The sequence below is a fragment of the Chelonia mydas genome, chromosome 5 (assembly GCF_015237465.2).
Source record: "Chelonia mydas isolate rCheMyd1 chromosome 5, rCheMyd1.pri.v2, whole genome shotgun sequence".
NCBI lineage: Eukaryota > Metazoa > Chordata > Testudines > Cheloniidae > Chelonia > Chelonia mydas.
Window position 1 is genome coordinate 78,734,608 of NC_051245.2, and position 21,575 is coordinate 78,756,182.

At 37.6% G+C, this 21,575-nt stretch overlaps 1 protein-coding gene across 2 annotated transcripts in view; it reads left to right on the forward strand.

Moving 5' to 3' along the window:
- The window catches only part of MEGF10 (multiple EGF like domains 10), a 155,840-nt gene that overhangs the window by 40,200 nt on the left and 94,065 nt on the right, over window positions 1–21,575 (forward strand). For both annotated transcript variants that reach the window (XM_043547395.1, XM_007060851.3), the window contains 3 exons: window positions 13,710–13,842; window positions 18,907–19,008; window positions 20,167–20,267. In XM_043547395.1, the coding sequence (XP_043403330.1) occupies window positions 13,710–13,842; window positions 18,907–19,008; window positions 20,167–20,267 (336 nt within the window). The remainder of the gene's footprint in view (window positions 1–13,709; window positions 13,843–18,906; window positions 19,009–20,166; window positions 20,268–21,575) is intronic.

A 21,575-nucleotide genomic window follows, 5' to 3' on the forward strand; every position in this document is an offset into this window, starting at 1 on the left:
GGTTTCAGGTAACCTGAAACCAAAGTAAATTAACATATTTTAATAAGAGAAATTATCTAAAAAATATTAATTACAACCAAAAGGGTCTTTCTTTGATTGTTACAGTTTCTAAGGCAAGTGCCTTCATTAGTTTCCTTTCATGATGAACCAGGCTCTGTTTTTAAAACAGAGTCGGGTTCATCATTAAAGGAAATGGATGTAAGGATTTAATGATTTGGGACATCTTTAAAAAAATTTTTTTTGTAGTAAGAGAAAAACTGAAAGTGATGTAAATCACAACTGGAAACTTTGATATTAAATCACTCTTAACTATCAAAGCATTTTTATGCATAATATGTAACGTTGTTTACTTTGCCATTGGTGGAATGGAAATCTTTTACTACTCCCAATCCCTAATATTAACAATATTATATTTTCCAGAGTTTAAGTTTATTCAGTAACATTTCTCTTTATTTTACAAAAAGCAATATTTTACTTTAAGGAGGATTTAAAAAAAGCTCTGCGAGGCTCTGGATTTTCTAATGTTCAGCTGATTTTACAGCAAACCAGTTGTTAATGTTATTATTGGCCTGCAGGTGTTAAAGGCTCACAACTAGAAAAATTAGACCAATTTACGTTGCCACCCTATGTTAATGAGGCTTGAATGTGACCTTGCAAATCAAACAAGTTAGTAAGTAAATATGTGAAGGTCTAGGCTGATTTCAGGCAAGGATCATATAGGGATATATAGTTTTCAGTACTGAAGCCTCATGCTATAGCTGTGTCTTTTTTCCAAAGAAGAGCACATAGAATAAAATTGAATCTTGCCTGTGAACATGTAAACCAGGAGGGACAAAGATGCATGCAAGAGCAACCATCACATAAACAGAGGTTCATGAATGTGGTGCCTGATGGCAAGAGTGTGTAGACAAACATTGTAGTGAAAGGGGATGGGTATACAGGGAAAATGGGTATAACTAGCTCTGATCTAGGAAGTGCAAATGCTGTTTACTATAGCACTCTTCATTCAGCACAGTTAGCAGCAAGCACACTGCTTTTGCAAAGAGAAGCAGTGAAAAGAACCTCAAGTGCTGGTGAGTCAGCCTAGTGTGTAACATCCTGCCTCTTAATCTTGGTCCCATTGAAATCTCTTGGCAAAATTCCCACTGATTTCAATGGGAACAGGATTTGGCCCTTTAATATTTAATGTTTTGTTAAGTAATTTTAAGGAGCAAAAAAGGATCTTTCAGTTTTGCATATTAGTCACTCTAATTCTGAGGCAAAAAAGATTGTTTCCCTTGGGGGGAAAAAGAAGGAATGGTGCCCATTTTAATCTTTGTGAATGAGTACCTGATTGCACGTCATGCTCATTAATTTCTTCATACCTTTTCTCTTGGCAATGTGGGCAAACACATTTCTGGGTTACCCAGACTTCTATATCAGTGTACTGTGGTATAATACTGACATGAGGGGGATCTTCTGTAATGAATCATAGATTGCTTTGAACTAGATTCCTAGAGGTATAAAGAAAGGCTTATAACGAATGCATTGAACTGCTCAAAAATTTCATAGATTCTTAGAATGAGATGGCATTCATAGTTAATTAACATATTTTTTCGTTTTAAGTCACAGCATTTGAATGTTAAATTCTATAACAAAGTATAGTGATATGCTTGTGGCAGCCATATTCTCAATATATGTAAAGAATGCAGAGTCAAAATAATACACTCTCTTTTGTGTAGTGTCTTCTTGGATGATTTAACAAGTTAATGCAGTGAAACAGTACTACAGTTAAATTTTTAAACATATGATAATAGGTAGAGTGAAATTAAGGGGCATAAGCAAATGAGGTGTCCACAGATGAGATTTTGAAAATATGTCACTGAAGGAGGAATGGAGAGTATAGAAGAAAGGCTCTTACAGCTGGTGAGAGCTGCAGAGAAGAAGGATCTTGCCTCAGCAATAATGAGATATGTAAAGAAAAGAGAGGAAGCTAGTGATAGATGTGTGGATGAACCTAGAAGAAAGGGGGGAAAGAGAGAAAGTGTCTTAAAGAATGTTGGAGCAAGATAGCAGAGGTATTTTAAAAGTAAGGAGGACAAGTTTGAATTGGATCCTAAAATGAAGAGGGAGCTAGAGGAGTTGTCCGAGCAAAGTGGTTGTACTCTTTTATATATGGTGAGAAGGCTGCCAATGGCATATGCTGAAATCTGGAAAGTTGGGAACTGAGCAGGCCATAGAAAAGGGAGTCAGATTAGTCAAGATCAGAAGAAATGAAGGCACGAATAAGGATTTCGGCACAGCTGGAGTTAAGGAATGAGTGTACATGGTCAACCACAGGATTTTGTTGGGCAACTTTGTCAGCAACCGCAAGGTGTTCATAGTTCTATTCAGAAATTCAATACTCTTATCTCATATTTCTTTTTTGTGATGGTAATCCCAAAGCATCTGAGGTTAGATTTTTCCTCAACAATTATTCTGACAGAGAGTATGCTAAAGATGGGACACGTGGTGCTAGACCAGACTGAATTTTCCCTTATCTTGTTATTCCACGCTGTAACCACTAAATCACAATTCCTCACATACATGAATAACAAACTAAAAGCATGCATTTCTTTAAAAGCATAGATCTGGTCATTCCAGAGCAATACCTCCACTCTTCAATCATTCCCAGTCACAGAACATATAACATTAAAATGTCAGTGGAGACAAGCTAGCATTTTGAAGAAAATTGATTACTTTCAGGGAATGGGGGAGAGGAAAAGTTGCATTTCTTTTTCCCTGAAAAATTTCAATCTCTATAGTGTGTGTGTATGCTCTTCCTATTGAGATTTTTCAGGGAAAAGGAAAGGCAACTTTCCCTCTCCCCCATCCCTGCAAGTAATCAGTTTTCTTCAAAATGCTGGCTTGTTTCCACTGTCATTTTAATGTTATATGTATAAACTGTACTTTGGTTGTTTGACAAATATCCTTATTGTAATATGTAGAAAAGAGAGAGGAAAAAATAGCATTCTGAATATTGAACTTTTACAATAAAGAGTATTTCTTATTTTGCTAACATAGCAAATGTACCTCAGAGAAGTTCCCTGTCAGTGTAATGGTTTAATTTTCTTTTTTATTGATCCTGGATCTCCATCTTTGTGTCAGACAAAGTAATCTGATGCTCCATTTTCTTAGGAAACAGTGACATTTCCAGTCCTGCAACTGCATCTGTGTAGGAAAACCCCTGTACTATTGTGGAGTATCACTGAAGTCTGTGGAGATCTGCCTGGGTGGATGTTGCAGTAATATGGGCCCTAGTTCTCTCTGAAAATTATTCTGATCTCTGTGTTTACACAGAGATATCAACATTAGTTTTACTTGAAAACAATTTTCTTTTCTCTTGTCCACCCTACATCATATCACACATTGCTTCTTTCTTCCTGACTATGCTCTTCTTTTAACATTTAGTTTGGTAAGATGGAAAGTTAAGAGTTTTGAAGGATTTTCCTGTTTTTGAAGTAATGAATGACATACCAGTAATACATAAATCAGAAACATACAATAGATATACAACATTTAATAAGTATATAGTTTTGTTTGACTCATGTAATGTTCTTGATATTAAAGAAGAGCTTTCAGGATTTCTATTCTAGTTGGTATTTAATCTTCTGAAAATTGTGATTTTCAGATAATTTAGTTTGGATTCTAGAAAGTTTAGCAGTCTTTATTTGGTGCCTTTCATAAGGATAGAAACAAACTGAACAACACACTTGGACGAAAGGGGATTTGTGTCAGTTGTTTGAAAAATGTGTGTAAGAGCCCCATCCTGCAAACTTTCCTATGTGAGCAGTCCTTACACAAATATTTCCACTGACTTCAACTCCTCATGTGACTAAGGGTTTGCAGGATCAAGCCCTTCATTTGCAACCTGCCTGAAAAACTAAGGCCTCTTTTCTCCATTATGTCTGAGCTGTGCTCAGATGTGGTGGATGTTGGGCATGACTGGGAACAGATTCCGGTTCTCTGATCTTTGGCCACCTGACCCTGGTGGAAGGTAGAGGCCCACTCTAATTTCTGCTACTGATGCAAAGGACGCAGTGGAGTTTGGTACCACCCAGGGATGCTGGAACAATTTGTATAGTGGGGGTGCTGAGAGCCATTGAACCAAACTGTAAACCCTGTATATGATGGAAACCACTTCAACCTATGGTTCCACCACATTCCTTCTGCCCCGGATATAAACCCAACCTGCTCCTTCCTCCTTCTCTTTATACTAGCACATTGGTGCTAGGGGGAGCTGGTGAAGGAGGCAGCTCTGCCAGCTTTATGCCTGTGAAGACTCCCCCTACAGAGGGGTATTACTTGGCACAAAGCGAACTTGGAAGACTATAGAGTCGTACTTGAAATAAAAACATGAGATCTTGGGCTGTGCTTTCATCTGATTTTCTACAGGAAGCAGAATTAGTTCTGAACAAAGTATGGATACGTGACTTTCAAGGCACTTCAGAGAATGTGTTGGGATTAAATAGCATTTTTCTTTGAGTCAGTAATCGACAGTACTACTGTGGCATGGTGCTAGGCCTCACTGTGCTACTCAAGCCACCTAGGTCATGCTGCAGCGCTGGATGACACACATGGCAGTTTTTGAGAGGTTAGGCATGTTAGCATCCGAATTCCAGCCTGAGTAATTACATTTCATTCTGGCCATCTAAATTCCACCCCCCAAAAGAAGTTATTTTTTACTTCCTCTCTTAAAAAATTGTTCTGTAGTGTTGCTGGTGCATACTGGCTAACCACATGCCACCCCGGAAGTATCTGCAGCTAAGCAGGGGGTGAAGTGACTCCTTTGCATATTTTTTGCAGGGTGCTTAGGATTCTTTTGTTTGAAAATTTCTATATAAATAAACTACGTTTCTACAAGAAACAGCACAAAATGTGGACTGTGAAATTATTTATTTACTCAGGTCATTCAGATGCCATACGTGTCACAGGAAAATAAAAATGATCTAAGATATTAAAGCTGGAAAAGAGATATTAGTTCATTATTTACTTTTTTCATCACCAAAATTAAGCATGGCACTTAAAAAAAACAAATTGTATCTGCCCAGTAATGGATGTCTATTACAGTATAATCTTCATCTATTTGTCTGGTCTATTTTTAAGACATACACCACAGCTATTTTATTAATTTCCTGAATCAGCCCAAATTTTCCTGTGTTCTGTTTCAGGCTGATATCCCTTCTTATACGACCTAAGACCACTTTAAACATTTCCTTTCTCTTTTTGGGCTCAAAATATACCTTGGAGGTACTAATCCAAGTTGGTGCAATGTAACACCATACCTCCATGGAGCAATTCTGGAAGAGATTGTGCCCATGCTTTCATGGGGAAGCTGCAGTCTGCACGCCTCTCCATGTTTGGCAAGAAGGGGAGACAGGAAAATGGACTTACTCCTTTTGGGATTACATGCTTCTGGGAAACCTAGGAGGGCGCAGTCTCCGTGCTTGAGGGTTCTCAGTGACTGTGATCGTGTCTGACTGCTGCATTGGGGCAATAGAGGGGAAGATTCTTGCAACTCTCTCTTCCCTCCTTATGCAACTGCCCAAGGCCCAGTCACATGCTGATCCTTTGCGTTTACACTCCTTAAATACTGGTAGATGCATGTCACACTCTTTCTCCCCTCAGCGTTTAACTAATTATGCTATTTAGTTCTCATAATCTTCACTCATGAATCCATCATTCGAGTCCTTGGATAATTTTTATGCTTCTTGAACTTCCTCCAGTTTGCCATCTTTCTGAAATGGAAGCTGCCCAAATTGTGCTCAGTATAGCAAGTACGCTGTCCCTAGAGCCATATGCAGAGGGACTATCCTTTTCCTGTTTTGTGATATGATAGTTTGCCCATGCAGCCCAAAATCTCATTAGCTTTTTGGCTGCTGTAACACATTGCAAGTTCCTATCTAATTTGCAATCCAATATCACCCTAGGTCTCTTTCAGCATTATTGCCTTTCAAGTATTCTCATCCTATTGAACATCTCTGTTTTGGATTATCCCCCCCAGATATATATGTGTGCATTTTTCTAATATGACTCTCATTTTGTAATTTTTTGCCTGAATTTTTGACTTCTCTATTATTTCTCTGTCCTCACAGATGTTTGCCATATCTTTCAATTTAGTAACATCTGTGAATTTAATTAATATGCCATTTACCTTTCCCCTCCAGATCATTAATAAAGATGTTAAATAAAACTGACCCTAACATTGATCCTAGTGGTGCCTCCCTAGAAACCTCTCTTAATAACAAGCTGCCATTTATTTATATTTGCCTTCGTTTACAGTCCTTCAGCCAGTTTACTGTCCATGTGACCATGATCATATGCAAGTAAATTCATATTTGTTTTACAAGCAAGATTTTCTGAGTCACTGCATTAAACTCGCTTTTAAACTCCACATATAAAACATGTACTGCATTACATTCTCTTCATCCATTAATTTTGTAATGTAATCAATAAAAACAATTGGGTTTTTCATAGTCACAAGTTAGCATGAGACTAATCATTGCTGACAAGTTGAGGTCAAATTCAAGTTTTGATAAGTTGTTTTGGTTTTATTGTTGTTTTAATTAAGGTTTGTGTCCCTGGCAAGGAAAGACTCTTTTTTAAAAAAGATGCCCTATGTCATGATGCTGCCTTACATTTATTTTGTGCCTTATCCCAAAGAGCTTTCCAAACAAGTGGGGTATATAGCAGAAGAACTAACACCTCTAGGGTGAAATGATTTAACATTACTCTAAACACTACACAATGAGTTAGGAAAGGAAGAAAAGGATACCTTATCCTAGTGGAATTGAAGTGGGTATTTAAGTACATAGATTACAGCTACCAACAGAATTTGGTGTTAACCTTGCTATTCTGGCAAAAAGTACCATGAGCTCTTTAGATGATACTCAAGTTCTGTCTCTCATCTGGGGACATTTCCAGGAGCATGGTCTTCTATCACCTAATGGTATTCTGAGGCATTGGCTAAGTCCTAAACAATAGGGATTGAGAGAGAAGAGGGCCACCTCCTAAATCACCAACACCATACTCAATTTGATTGCACAATTTATAAACACAATGTGAAAATGAAAGTATGTTGAACAAGGGCTTATTTCTTTTTAAAATAACATCATCTGCTATCATATGAGCAGGATGGCTGTGTACAAATGTAATACAAGGGAATGCAATGTGTCACATTGTCTGGAGTGGCTCACAACTGTGAGTGCCAATTTCAGGTCTGACACCCCCAAACCAGTGGTATGTTCTATAATTAGATTTCACCAACCCAGTAACAAATGTGAACTCCTGAATCACTATATGAGTCTTACCGTAGAGTCACAGACAGTCCCCTTGGGAACTGCAGTCTATCTGGCAACCCAGGCAAGCTGGATTTAGTGATAAATGGTCACTTACACCAAAGATCACAAAATATTTAAGTTGCTTCCAGTCCCTAGAGACCAGGCACTTACCCCAGATGAATTTGTACCTTAGAACTCACACCAAGACAGCTCTTGTACGCAGTCCTATGGTAAACTAACTAAGGAAAAAGATTAGGAAAAAGGAATTAGGGAGTTATTTACAGGTTAAAGCACGCAACATATACATACCAATGAGTTACAGTCTATGGTTCCGAAAGGTGACAGAGTTGTAGTAATCTCTCAGCACTGAATATCTTTTGAAGGCTAAACCAGGTCGACCCTAGTGATCTCTGCTTCTGTTTCCTAGCTTCAGCCCAGTGAGAGTCCAAACAGCAAAGACATGAAGAATTTTCATGTCAGCTATCTTTATTTTCTTCTTTCCAGAATTCAAGTTGATGGGACAGGCTTCCTTGCACATAGCTGCTTTACAGGTGTGAGAAGGCAATTAGCCCAGGCTTCGTATTGTGATGCTTCACAATGACGCACTTAGTTTTGATAAAAACAACGAGGAGTCCTTGTGGCACCTTAAAGACTAACAAATTTATTTGGGCATGAGCTTTCATGGGCTATAACTCACTTCATCAGATGCCTGGGGTGATAAGTACAGTAGGCAGGTATAAATATATAGCACGTGAAAAGATGGGAGTTGCCTTACCAAAGGGGGTCAGTGCTAACGAGGCCAATTCAATCAGGGTGGATGTGGCCCATTCCCAAAAGTTGACAAGAAGGTGGGCCAGGAAACCACTCCTTCTCCTGGGTTTACAAGTTCAGAGCAGGCATTTTTACAGTTATAAAGCAAAACTTACATATTACCTTACAGCATGGGCTATAGATATTACAAGTAAGGTTAATGCATGCAGCAACTTACAAGCATTTTATAGAGTCTAAACATCCTTACAAGTCTAACACCTATCTTAAACAGGAGAGCTGGTCTGATTTCCAGCTATGGATTTGTCAGGGCTCAGTTTTGGCAAGAGCTGGCACCTAGTTTACCAGTTTCACAGAGTGCACAATAGATGATTAGAAAGTTTCCAAAACACCTATACAATATGTGTGCAAAAGGACAGAAATGAACAAAAAATATCTGACTGATTAGAACAAAGCAGATATTCCTTTTCTGGAAGTTCCTTTCCCAATTCAATTATATGTTTCTGCTGCATGTTTTATGTTGCAGAGATAAAAGTACTTTTGCAACAGTAGTGGGAAAACTATATCAGCATTTTCCTTTCTCTTCAGTCCAGTGTGTCATGTTAGCAATTGTATCATACTATAGCTCTGTTGCTTTGCAGTTCTAATACCGCTTAATTCACCAACAGCATTTGATTCTGCTGAACATAAAATACTTCTCCACTGCCTTGAGCAGCTTCTGCTTCTTTCATGTTTTTCATTATTTTAGCTTTTGTCCCCCACCTCTCCCAACATTTACATTTTGTTATGCAGCAGAGTATAATGGTTAGAGCAGAGAACCGTGAGTAGGGCCTCCATTTACCAATCTGTAAATGAGGAATGTTTGCTTTCCTTTCCTTTTTTCTACTTCTGATCCTGAACTTAATTTAAAAAAAGTTAACTGCTTTTCAGGTATAGTAATATTACCTACCACTGGGGTATTATGCTGTTTTCTTAATGAGGTCCAGATTATCAAAAGTGGGTGCAGTGGGCACATCTACAAACCCCAGATTTGTGTGCACAAATCAGGTATAGTAACAGTTAACTATCCCTATATAAAGTGCAATTACAGGATCTGCTCACCCGGTTACTAGACAGACTTTTTTAATTGCTTGGTTACTTATGTGAATACAAGTTTATAGGTTATTTATACCCCCATCTTAAACTTTGCCCATTAATGTTTATAAAACTCTTTGGGATTATCAGATGAAAGTTTTCATAGAAGAATTATTAATTATTTTTGTTTGATTTAGCAAACACATACATCCAGATATATATTCCGTGTTATCCTTGTTTAGGTGACGTAAGTGACAGAGGGAACAACCTATGGCAGTTTCAGGCATCAGCGTCATATTCCTGTTATGGGTCTAGACCATGGGCCTTATCCAAAGTCCACCGAAGTCAGTGGGAATCTTTACACTGACATTAGTGAACTTTGGATCAGGGACCAGATTGCCAAGGAATTCCATCAGGTATCCTGCAAAATGAAAACAATGGTGCTTGTTTGTAAATCTGGGTTTTGCCTCCAGTACTAGTAACAGAAAATGAGGTGGGGCAATTAAATTTTAACACCTTCTGTTGTAAATTATTGGGTGGTCATTGTTCATCCTACCTATTCTTTTGAGGGAAAATTGTGGTTAGAAATACCTTATTACTGTTGCTAGGTTGAATTTATTTTGGTTTCAGTCATGCCTTGATGAAGGATGGGAGGGTACTTCATTTATGCTGAAAGAGTTGCATTGATTGGTTACCAGTCAAATAAATTGCTTTTAAAGTTTACTCTGCAAACTTACACTTGGCCTTGGTGGAGCCTTCACATCTTACTTCCTAGATTGTTTGTTAGTTTTGCAGTTTTAAATATGCAAACATATTGCTGGCAACAAGGGAGCATTTTGGAGGCTCTTCTTCACCTCTTTGGAACACTTTACCATGGATTTAAATGGAATTACTTATAGCTCTAAACCTGGTAGCAGCTTTTTACAACATCAGAGTAATAAATTATACAAAAATCTGTATGAGGTCAGAAGATCTTTCTCTTCTTACATGAGTTGTTTATTTACACATACTTTTGCTAATCAGTAACATGTAGACAGAGGACATATTCCAACATGAATGTTTTCAGCTGTTAGATCATTTGTACTGTATATGGTAGACACCGCATATTGGGGGCACTGGAAAAATACTGAGAATATTACCTGTTGAGACTTTTGTTGCACTATATAGTAGCAAACATGGATCTCTGAGCAGGACACATCAGTGCATAGTGTAGGCAGCAAGAGTTAAATGAATCATCTATGGGTTTTTTTTTATTGCTAATGTAAACACTTTAGCAATGCTAATCAGTTGTACTGATTTTCTGTTTTGATTTTCTTTAATAATTAAGCAAAAGATCTGAATGCAATCAGGTTTTACACTAGGGGGCTCATGCAAATGATTTTTTTTAAATATATTTTAAAATTTGTTAAATGTATCCAAAAGCAAAGTTATTGAAGTTAAAAAAAAAAAAGAAAAGAAAAGAAAAAAGAGAAATACAATATACAGTCTGCATATAAATAAAAGTGTCTATTTTAATGGAGGAAATCACCACTTTGTTGGTATTATTAACTTGAAAATGCAGCTGCTTTTATTTGTTTTTAAACTGAACTCCATACTAAATACCAGTTCCAGAGCATGAAATGTCTTCAGTCAGGCCTGGGTTTTGAAGGAAGGTTTTGCAAAACTGGGCAATCTCTGTGATCTCTACTTCACAAATTTTTCCAAAAAAGCATGTTTCTTAGATTTTTTTTAAACATTATCTTAAATTGCTTGTATATTTATTTTGTATTCTTAAGGAGATACCATTAAGTATGCCTCTGTCTATTTCATGTTGCTTCTGCCGTGCTCCACTGCATTTTTTCCTCTTTTAAAATAATACGTCAGTAGGTTTTATAGTGAAACACTCCATAGTGAAACAACTCAGAAACTTTTTGTTTCAGATACATTTATTTTACCAAAAATATTTTCATTACTTAAAAATTAACTTTTTGGTGGGAAAGCTACTTTATTCCTACATCATAAGTTAGCTTTAACAATCTTAGAATTGTTTTTTTCCCAGATTTCGGAAGCCATATGAGGATACAGGGCCAGATCCTCAGCTAAAGTAAAATGGTATAGCTCTATTGCTTACAATGGAAACATGCCAATTTAAACCAAATGAGGATCTGGCCCAGTATAGCAGATCTATAATAGATCTTCCTTAATGCATCTATAAAATCATTGTTTAGTCTAATTTCTACTTTTACACAAAAAAGCAAATTCCAATTTGTAAATGGATGATTTTTTGTTTGAACTGGTGACTCTATATATCGTTTCTAATTTAAGGTAATTGTTTTTGAATAAATGGCAAATTGCTGCTTACCAGCCTTCTTTCTAGTCTTTTGTGGGAACAGTAAGAAGAGGCTGGGTCTTAAAAATTAAAAGCATTTCAGTATGTATTTTAAAATTCAGTAGCTGAAAATTCAGCTACAACATACTCAAATCAATTGGGCAGCATTTCAGTTTATTTTTAAGATGAGTTTTTTGATGTGGGAGGGAATTGTACTAGCCTAGAACATTACGACTTACAAAAGGGGATTTTATATCAGACATCAGTACAATGATTTTTACAGCAATTTGATGGTTAAATTTAGAAGTACACCAAAAATTTGGAACTACCTGTGAGAAAATCTTGAAAAAACTTAAAGCAAATTGGTTGAAAAAAACCACCACATTGTCAACTTATGCACTTACATGGCAATTATGGGTCTGATTCTGCAAGGTATTTAGCAATTCCTGGAGATGGTGAACATTCTATACTCTCATTGAGGGGTTTGTTCAGCATCTTGCAGGTTTGAGTAATATGTGATTCATATATATATATATATATATATATATAAAACAAAAAAAAAGTGTAACATTTATTTATTGTTACTTGTTTGTTTATCTGACTTTCATCTTTTCCCTGTGATGTTGTTGTCAGTTTCACCATCCCAGACTGGGTAGACAATAATATTTATTAAAATATGTTAACTGTGATGATATGTGCATGTTAGTAGGATGTTCCATGTGTTAAAGATACAGTCCTTTTCCAAATAAGTCTATGTTCATCTTTTGCTATCAGCATATGATCCAGTTCAACTCTCTGTGCACAAGCATCACCCTTGTATGCAGTGGGATATGTCTATTCTCACAGCCAAGATCAGAACATGCACCCTTTTTACAGTGCATTCAGCCGTCACTGGTCTAAGATCAGTCTTGATTTTGCCCTTATTCACATCATTTCTGTGCCAATCTTATCTGAAACATAGATCTTTCTCATTAGCCTAGCTCTCCTCTGCTGGTGTGCACACACCACTGTGTATCATGCTGACCAATATAATCTAATTGTTTTCTTGTACTCCCCATTCTTTCTGTATCCATTTCTTATCTCTTGTCTTATAGTTAGCTTGTAAACTACTTAGAGCAAGGACTGTCTTTTGTTTTGTGTTTGTACAGCTCCTTGCAAAGTGGGGTCCTAGTCCATGATTAGGTCTGCTAGGTTCTACAGTAATACAAATAATAAACAATAAGAATATTGAATTCTGTCAATAGGAGGAAGTATGGTCTAGTGAATAGGGCATTGGACTTGGACTCCGGAGACCTGGGCTCCATTCCTGATATAGACGTCCTGTGTGACCTTGTTTAATCTCTTATTCTAATCTGTGCCTTAGTTCTCCATCTGTAAAATGGGGGTGATATTTCACTACCTCAAAGGGGTATTGTGAGGCTAAAATCCTCATTAATCATTAATGATTGTGTAGCACTCAGACATAGTAAGGGGAGCCATTAGAAATAGATAGATGAAGAATTCTGGGATACAGTTTTTATGAGAGATGCTCTGCAAAAGAAAGTTGTTTCACATTATACTCTATTGTGTTTTTTTTTAAAGTGAAGTTGGGTCTTATTAAATTGTGGGACTCATCACTCTAAATACTTTGTCCCTAGAGCCATTCTGTGAACAAGTGCTGTCTGCGCTTTTGGACAATACTCAACTAATTGCATCTTCATTCTGATTGGGAACATCCCTGTTCCTCCAGTCTTCAGTCTTTTCTGAGCTAAAGATGGCAGTTGTTTGAATTTGTGTGTCTGTTCTGTGATATAGACAGATAACCACTAGTATGTAAACTGAGCCCATCTAACACAATTTCACTTGTGACAACACAGGTCTAGGGTGACCAGATAGCAAGTGTGAAAAATTGGGACAGGATGTGGGGGATAGTAGGTGCCTATATAAGACAAAGCCTCAAATATCGGGGTTGTCCCTATAAACTCTGGTCACCCTACACAGGTCTCCAGAGGTGAAACTATAGTGCATTTGCTCACTCAATGCCATCTAACCCGTTCACATTTAATTTCTGATTTTGAATCCTATTAAGGAGAGCCTTGTATTCCTACCACGAGGCTGTCACCATGTGTCTTGCTGTTAAATGCCTGCTATCCTATATAATCCGGTTTGGGGCCAGATTCTAACTTGGTGTAACCAATGGACTTTCACCAAGGAAGAATTTGTCTTCCTATGTTTATAGTTTGAATATTACCTTGACCTAATATAAATCTTTTTTTTTACAGGTCATTTATTTGAAAAGATGGTTATTAATTTGAACTGGTTTGTGTGCTTCCCGGTTGTACTGTTACACCACTGGATGGGGACAACATTATCCTTGAATCTTGAAGATCCAAATGTGTGTAGCCACTGGGAGAGGTAATATTTCTATTAGCATCATAGACCTGATATATCCTTAGTTGCTTCTGATTATATTTATTATTTATTTTATACAGGGCATTTCACATGCTTTAAAGTGTTTTATAAAATGATCAAAAATAATGAACTGTGGATCGGATCCTGCAGTTACTACAAGGGCAAAAATGCAAAATTGGGCCATGTATATGTAAAAGGTTTGGTAATTAAATATTCATGGTATATAGGCCCAATGGCCTGTGATGGGATATTAGATGGGGTGGGATCCGAGTTACCCAGGAAAGAATTTTCTGTAGTATCTGGCTTATGAATCTTGCCCATATGCTCAGGGTTTAGCTGATCGCCATATTTGGGGTCAGGAAGGAATTTTCCTCCAGGGCAGATTGGAAGAGGCCCTGGAGGTTTTTCACCTTCCTCTGTAGCATGGGGCACGGGTCACTTGCTGGAGGATTCTCTGCTCCTTGAAGTCTTTAAACTACGATTTGAGGACTTCAATAGCACAAATATAGGTTTGAGGTTTTTTGCAGGAGTGGTGGGTGAAATTCTGTGGCCTGCGTTGTGCAGGAGGTCAGACTAGATGATCATAATGGTCCCTTCTGACCTAAATATCTATGAATCTATGAAAAAAAAAAAAAGGACCATCTTGCTTTATATTTAAATGCAGTCATCTCTGGGGTAGGATGCAGCATCCATTATAAGGACACCAAAAACACTACACAACCGTACAGGGACAGAAGTTAATAAGAATACCTTATCCAATTAACTCAGCAGGATAATTTGCATATTCAGAATATAATTAGCCATACTGGAATTGGGCCAAGTCTGATTAGGGTGCTTCTTTACTTTTCAGCTTTCCCTGAATCTAAATTAAGACTTGTTGGCTTAATTTTTTGATGAGATTCAGAAATTTAAAATGTACAGCTATAAATTCATTAATCTAGTTAGTCCGTTGCTTTCATAATTTCATGATAATTGCCAGTAGAATGTTCACATTGGGTAAGACAAGATTAAACAATATGCATTTGTTTTCCCTTCTTTTAAAATATGAAAATTATAATAGTGAAACCATGCCTCATGGTCTCATTATCATTAGGTTATTCTTCCGGCATCAGAAGTAAATTGTATTATGTATTTAAGTGTTGAGAGTTTTGGTGAGCGTTAGTAGAGACACATGCCTTATGGTGATATTTCTACACTTTATGGACTGTTTATCAAAAATGGCCTATAAGGGCCTGATCCAACAAATGCTCTGAGATTCATGTGGAACATTTCAACTCTCTGGCCTTAAACTCTCACATGCAAGTTAGAATATGCAAAAACTTGTATTAGCTGATATATATCAAGTAGTTAGCTGAATAAATACCCTGTTTCTGAATGCCAAGCATAAAGCCAGAAGCTTGTCTGATAGTACTTTATGTCCGATATGGTGTGGGAGGACGGGGGTTGGGTGGTGCTGTCTTTAGCTCTAGGGATGATTTTGAAGGAAGCCACAAGAGAAATGTAAACAAAAAGAAAAGAATAATCTACTGCAAAATTTCTTTAAGATAAATAATCAAAGACTGCAGAAAACAAAGATGTAATAAATCTGCCTAGTGTTTCTAAATCAACTTTCATTCATCCTTCCATTTTCTGGGGCTTAGAGAGTGGGTAGAATGTATAAAAGCACAAATTGAAAATTGCCATAGCATTTATATTCCCATTCAGAACAGACAGCAGGTACATAAGTATAAAAGAGTAACCACCAGCTACCAGTTTATTACTGCTTGTGTCATTGGCATTCCTATACACTTTAAGTAAGAGGCCCGCCCAATAATAAAATCTTCATTACATGTGAACTGAGATCATAGTAGGAATGAACAGAGCTGGCCCTGTGTAAAATAAGAAGTACAGAGCCCCAGGGAAGTTGAGGTAACCCCCATGACATGTGATTGGACAGGGTATGACAGCTGGATGGATTAGAGTTGTTTGTCTTTAGGAGGATGCAGGAATCAGCAGGGAGTGGGTTCTGGGCACTGGAAAAGTTAGATTCCCAATGTCCCCTCTCAAGGTAAGTATCACAACAGGAAGGGGAGATTGTAGGTGCTGTCTGGGAATAGATACTGACTGATCAGAGACACCAAATGTGTGGGGCTATTTGGCTATTTGGCTGCACACTTGGCACATGTTTGTGGCCAGCCCAGGGAATTAGCACCACAGAAGAAAATGTACCCTTCACTTTCATACATTATAATCCCATTACTCAGTGAAAAGTTGATTTATTGCCAGCACAAACAGTCTGGTTAAAAGTTTTCTAAGATTCAATTATTCTTTTCTCCTCTGAAATGTAGATGGATTCCACTTGCTCCAATGGCTTCTCTGCAAACTTTGAGTCCCAAACCATGTATACTTTCCCACTGGGTTGTACCTGTAGTTTGGCAGGAAACAAAACTTTAAAATAGTATTTTTTGAAAAGCACATTTTTTTTAAAATGGCTATCTTTAATGTCCTGTACTTTCTAAGCCTGGTTCAGAATACACTTTATCCCCTAAAACTGTTATATGAATTAATTGTTCTACACCCTGTCAGCAATTATCATCCAACATATTCTTAGGATTCCTGTCATTTTAGTATCTAAGCATACCATAACTGTAGGTATTCTCTTTATCATCCCTCTAAGTCTTTCCATTCACAATATTCAAAGTGGATTTCAGGTACAGTTTTTTCAGACATTTCTCTAAAAGTCCTAGCAGATTTTCTCTCTCTATTTTCTCTGGTTGGCCAAGAAACCACATTTTATGGCTCCAGACTTGGCTCTCCAGCTGCTCAGGGAGATTACTTAAAAGCTTATTTCCTTGAGATATCCTCAGGAAAATGTATTACAAATTTCAGTCTCCTGCCTTTATTTCTCCAATATGGTCCTCACTTGAGACAACTGATTTTTCAGATTTACATTACTTTTCTTTAAACAATCTATTCTTAGTTCCATTTGGTCAGATATATTACCCAGCAGAGCAGTCACTGCCTGCATGCAGAACAATTTTCTTTTTTTAGTGAGGTCTGTGATTTTTTTCAGTTCGTGTCTTCACTCTGTTCTTTAAAGATGGTTGGTCCACCTCTTAATCAAGCTTGCACTTCCTCATGAGCTTCAATTTTACATATAGTTGTCATTGTTTAACTTTAATATTCATCAGGAAATGTCTCAGTACAAGTGGATCTGTCCATTACACTACTGTGTCTTGTGCTGTATGTTTTTAATGTGGAAAATGCAACATGGTAGACATTTAGAAACTAAACAGAAATAAATTTTATGTTTGGCTATCTGTTAATATCTGCATAATATAGAATTTATTAGGTTGTTAAGATCCAATCTGTGGCAATTAGCTGTTTTTCATTTCATAAAATGATGGACAATGTTAGGATTGGGATTAAGAACATTAAAATATTATGACTGATGCAGATGTTACTCTTTAGTTAACTGTAAGATCTCGTTACACTTTTCTCACAATCACCAACAATTCACAGCATAATAGGGCTCAGTCATTTTGCAGAAACTTCTAAATGATTACATTGTTAGTTATCATTGCCATCCACTTTGAATTATTAAAGTCTTCAATAAATCAGAGTCTAGCAATCACTTTCTTTGATAGACATAACTAATTTCAGGTACAGTTTTCTTGAAAAGAAATATGACCTCCCAAGTTCTGAAAATTTGGCACAAAATGAAAGGCTGTCTTTAAAAAAACAATGCGAACAACAATAACCCTTAGTGGTCTGTGTCTTTAATAAACTTGCATGAAAATATTAAGGAAAAAAATAAATGTAGAGCAAAAGCTAAATTGTATGCACTGATATGCTTCTGTTAGGATGGTGATTATTTTATTTTATTTATGTGGTACCAAATTAAGGCCTTAGGACCCAATCCTCCAAGTTATTGAATGTCTGTAATTTCCACTAAAATCAATCAAAATTGAGAGTGCTCAGCACCTCTCAGGAGCTGGCCCTTTTTCTGCAGAGTGGGTGAATGGTCTTCTGGGCACATAAGACTCATAATGCCTCATAAACTACTTGCTGCTATGAGCTGACCTGTTCATGGCCCCCTGTGCAAAAGAGAAACCAAAATAAACCCTTCCATTTCACAGTTCTTAGTAGTGTAGCTTCTCATGTCTAGCACTGTAAGAGCAAGATGGGCTGAAGATTGAGATAACCATCCATCTCATCCCTCAGAGCCTGTGCCACAGGCCATGAAAATATCTACAGTATTAGAGTTGTAATTGGTGTAATTCCTGCTATGTTGTTCCCTCCTGGAGAGGAGAAGGCAGTGAGAAAGGAACCTAGATCTGGGGTTCTTTGTACAAAGTAACAAATCTGCAATTATTGGTTAGGATGGGAACCTTCCCACACTGATAATCACTGCTGAGGGGGGTATTGGCTTGGGGTTGGACGTGTTCCACTTTCCTGGTTTAAGTACTTGAGATGCCTACTCCATAGTTCAGTGTAGTGAGGCAGGGGCCTCATCCTTCTTTTTCCTCCCTGTTCCAAAATACCATCAAGATGAGAGAACCTTCCATTCAGTGAATCCTGTCCTTTTTTAGCTGTGTTCCATTTTGTAGTTGTTGTCCCTGATTGTTAGGCACCCAGGGAAGAACTTGCCACTCCGTTTTACACCTACTTCTGGTAGCACAGTAGAGAAAGCATTGAGTGTGGTAAGTGCTTCCTTGATGCCATTTCCTAAATTTTCATACAGAGTAGTTTGAGCTTGACAGTCATAGACTCTACCTTTAGGAAGGGGGCAATCTTAGTTGATAGTGTAATGTGTAGAGCTGTTTCTTAGGAAGGCTCAAGGAACTTCTCTTCCGCAGGTCTGCATCTGTGAAGGCAAACTTGGATAGAAAAGGACGGCCAAGTTCATAGTCATATATTGTTAAATACTGATATAAATATTTCTAAGGGTTATTGGCTCTCCCCCAAAGACCTGAGTATAGTTATCAATTCTAGCTACAGCTAATCTACTGGGATTGATCTTTCTTTGTAAAAAGATTAATACTATGAGCATATACTTGCTCAGTAATCTGTTTTCTTTCTCTTCAGTTATTCAGTTACAGTTCAAGAATCATATCCACATCCTTTTGATCAAATTTACTACACCAGCTGTACTGACATACTGAACTGGTTTAAATGCACTCGACACAGGTAATTTATAATTATCAATACTTTCAAATTGTTCATTTGTTGTAGTAATGTGTGAAAGGTATATATTTAGTGTGTTAAAAATTGACTGTCGTGTACAGCGTACATCAACAATAGTGAATAAACTGTCTAGCAGTTACAGTTCAGCTCATCTGGAAAATGTTTGTCTAAATCAGTCAATAGTATATGTGTTTATAGCATTTGTCCCTGTCAAGATCATAGGGTCTATCAACCCATCATATATGTGGTGTGTATCTGATAGGTGGTGACCGGGTTACAAAAGATTTGTATGATATACCAAAAAATGATACCCCTCCGCTCCTATAAGGAGTAACTGGAGGGAGGTGTAAAATGAGGCATATGACTTGCTGTCCTCTTTGGAGAAAGGGAACATTGCCTTCAGGGGAAAAAAAGGCTTGTTCAAGGAAATCCCTTTCTTATGCATAGTAAAAAAAATAAGGAAGGAATGAGTGACTCAGAACTGGCCTCAGCAGCTGTAAAGTATTCTTTTTCTTCTGCCCAATATGATACACCCATTAGTTATGGTGGTGTTGGGTAACTACTTCTTGAGCATACTGCATGAGATAGTTTAATACTGACAATACGAAATACAAGTGATACAGAGTTCATGGAGATGTTGTACTGACAACACGTGTCTTCTATGTTGCCATTTAGTTGTGTGCTGTTCATTGTTCAGTGTTCATATTAGATCGGGTGTTGTGAGGGTATGTGTACTGTTTCCTTAAATCTGTAGTCAGAAGCCAGGCAAGAGAGAGCTTGGGAAGGTTCTAGGCTGGAACTCTACAGTGAAGAGAGAAAGTGCAGAGAGAAAGGCTTTAGGGATAAAGCTATATTCCTTATTCTAATAAAATTGCTTGTTTAGTGTTAGAGAAAAAAAAGCAACTCTTTCTGTGATTCTTTACCATGCTTAATCTATTTTACTGGCCGCTGAAAAAAAAAGGTTTATGATGGTAATATTGGCAGATTTCCAGAATGGAACATTGATATTGTTAAATTTATCAACCAATAAAGCCAAATCTCTGTTTTTGTTTTTCTCTTGTATTATGTATCAACCCAAGATGTTCCTAAATATGCTAAAATAAACACTGTTTTATTTCAAAGCCATTATAATAAATGTAACATCCATTTATTTTTCATTAGAATCAGTTACCGTACTGCCTACAGGCATGGAGAAAAAACAATGTACAGACGGAAATCTCAGTGCTGTCCTGGATTTTATGAAAGCAGGGAAATGTGTGTCCGTAAGTTTAACTTTGTATTGCTTTGAAATTCTATGTGTTTATCAAAATGCTAGGTTCACTCCTCTTTGGAGGTAGACTTGTGGAACTTGAATTACCAAGGGCTCAATTATCCCATCAGTTGTGCACATGCAACTCTCTTTGAAGTCAATTGATGTTGTGCATATGCAGATGACAGGATAATTGGACCTCAGATGTATAAGTAGACACATTTGACATGATTTTCACTAATGATCAGCTGGCATGTTGCACCTCATACAGTACCAGTGTCTGTGTCCTTTCCAACACAATACATACATATTTAATACTAGACCAGTGTTTTTCAAACTGAGGGTTGCGACCCAGTATTGGCTTGCAGAATGTAAGGCACTGGGTTGCAACTGCTCTGGTCAGCACCGCCAACCAGGCGGTTAAAAGTCCCATGGGTGGTGCTGCCCAGCTAAGGCAGGCTAGTCCCTACCAGTTCTGACATCGCGCTGCGCCCTGGAAGTGGCCAGCAGCAGGTCCGGCTCCTTGGTGGGGGGGCCATGGGGTTCCGTGTGCTGCCCTGCCCTAAGCATCGGCTCACTGGCCAACACGTGAGAGCCGCACAGAGCTGCTTGCGCGCCTCCGCCTAGAAGCCGGACCTGCTGCTGGCTGCTTCTGGGAGTTTTTCACAATTCTTACAGCATCTTATCTTCCATTGCCATCCTGCTTTCAGGAAGAGCTTGGCACCTCACTATATATTGCCATAAAGTAGTAACAATTACAACATATGTCGTTTCATGGCTGGCTTTTGAAGGATTATAGTCCTGAGTGAAACTTCCTCCCTTGGTAACATTTGGATTCTCAGGAGCATGCTCTTTGTCCAGTGTTGCCACCAAGAAATGGGATTTTGGAAATGGAAATGAGAGAAAGCATCTGTACTGTGTATGGTTCAGTTTTTCTAGCACAGATTTACTGTGCTGTTTGATTAGGGATGTACCACATGAACACTCGCTAGTCCCATAATTGATTCTTACTTGGCAAATTACTATTGACTTTTACTACTAGGACCTTTTATTATTCACATATAAAAATAACTTTGTATCTAAGAACTATCTATCTATCCTATATGAGAAATATTTTCCATAGGATTATCAGCCTGAAATCAACAAGATGAAATTCCATAAAGACAAGTGCAAATTACTACACTTAGGAAGGAAAAATCAGATGCACAACTACAAAATGGGGAATAACTGGCTAGGCAGTAGTGCTGCTGAAAAGGCACTGGGGGATATAATGGTTCACAAACTGCATGAGCCAACAATATGAAGCAGTTGTGAAAAAATT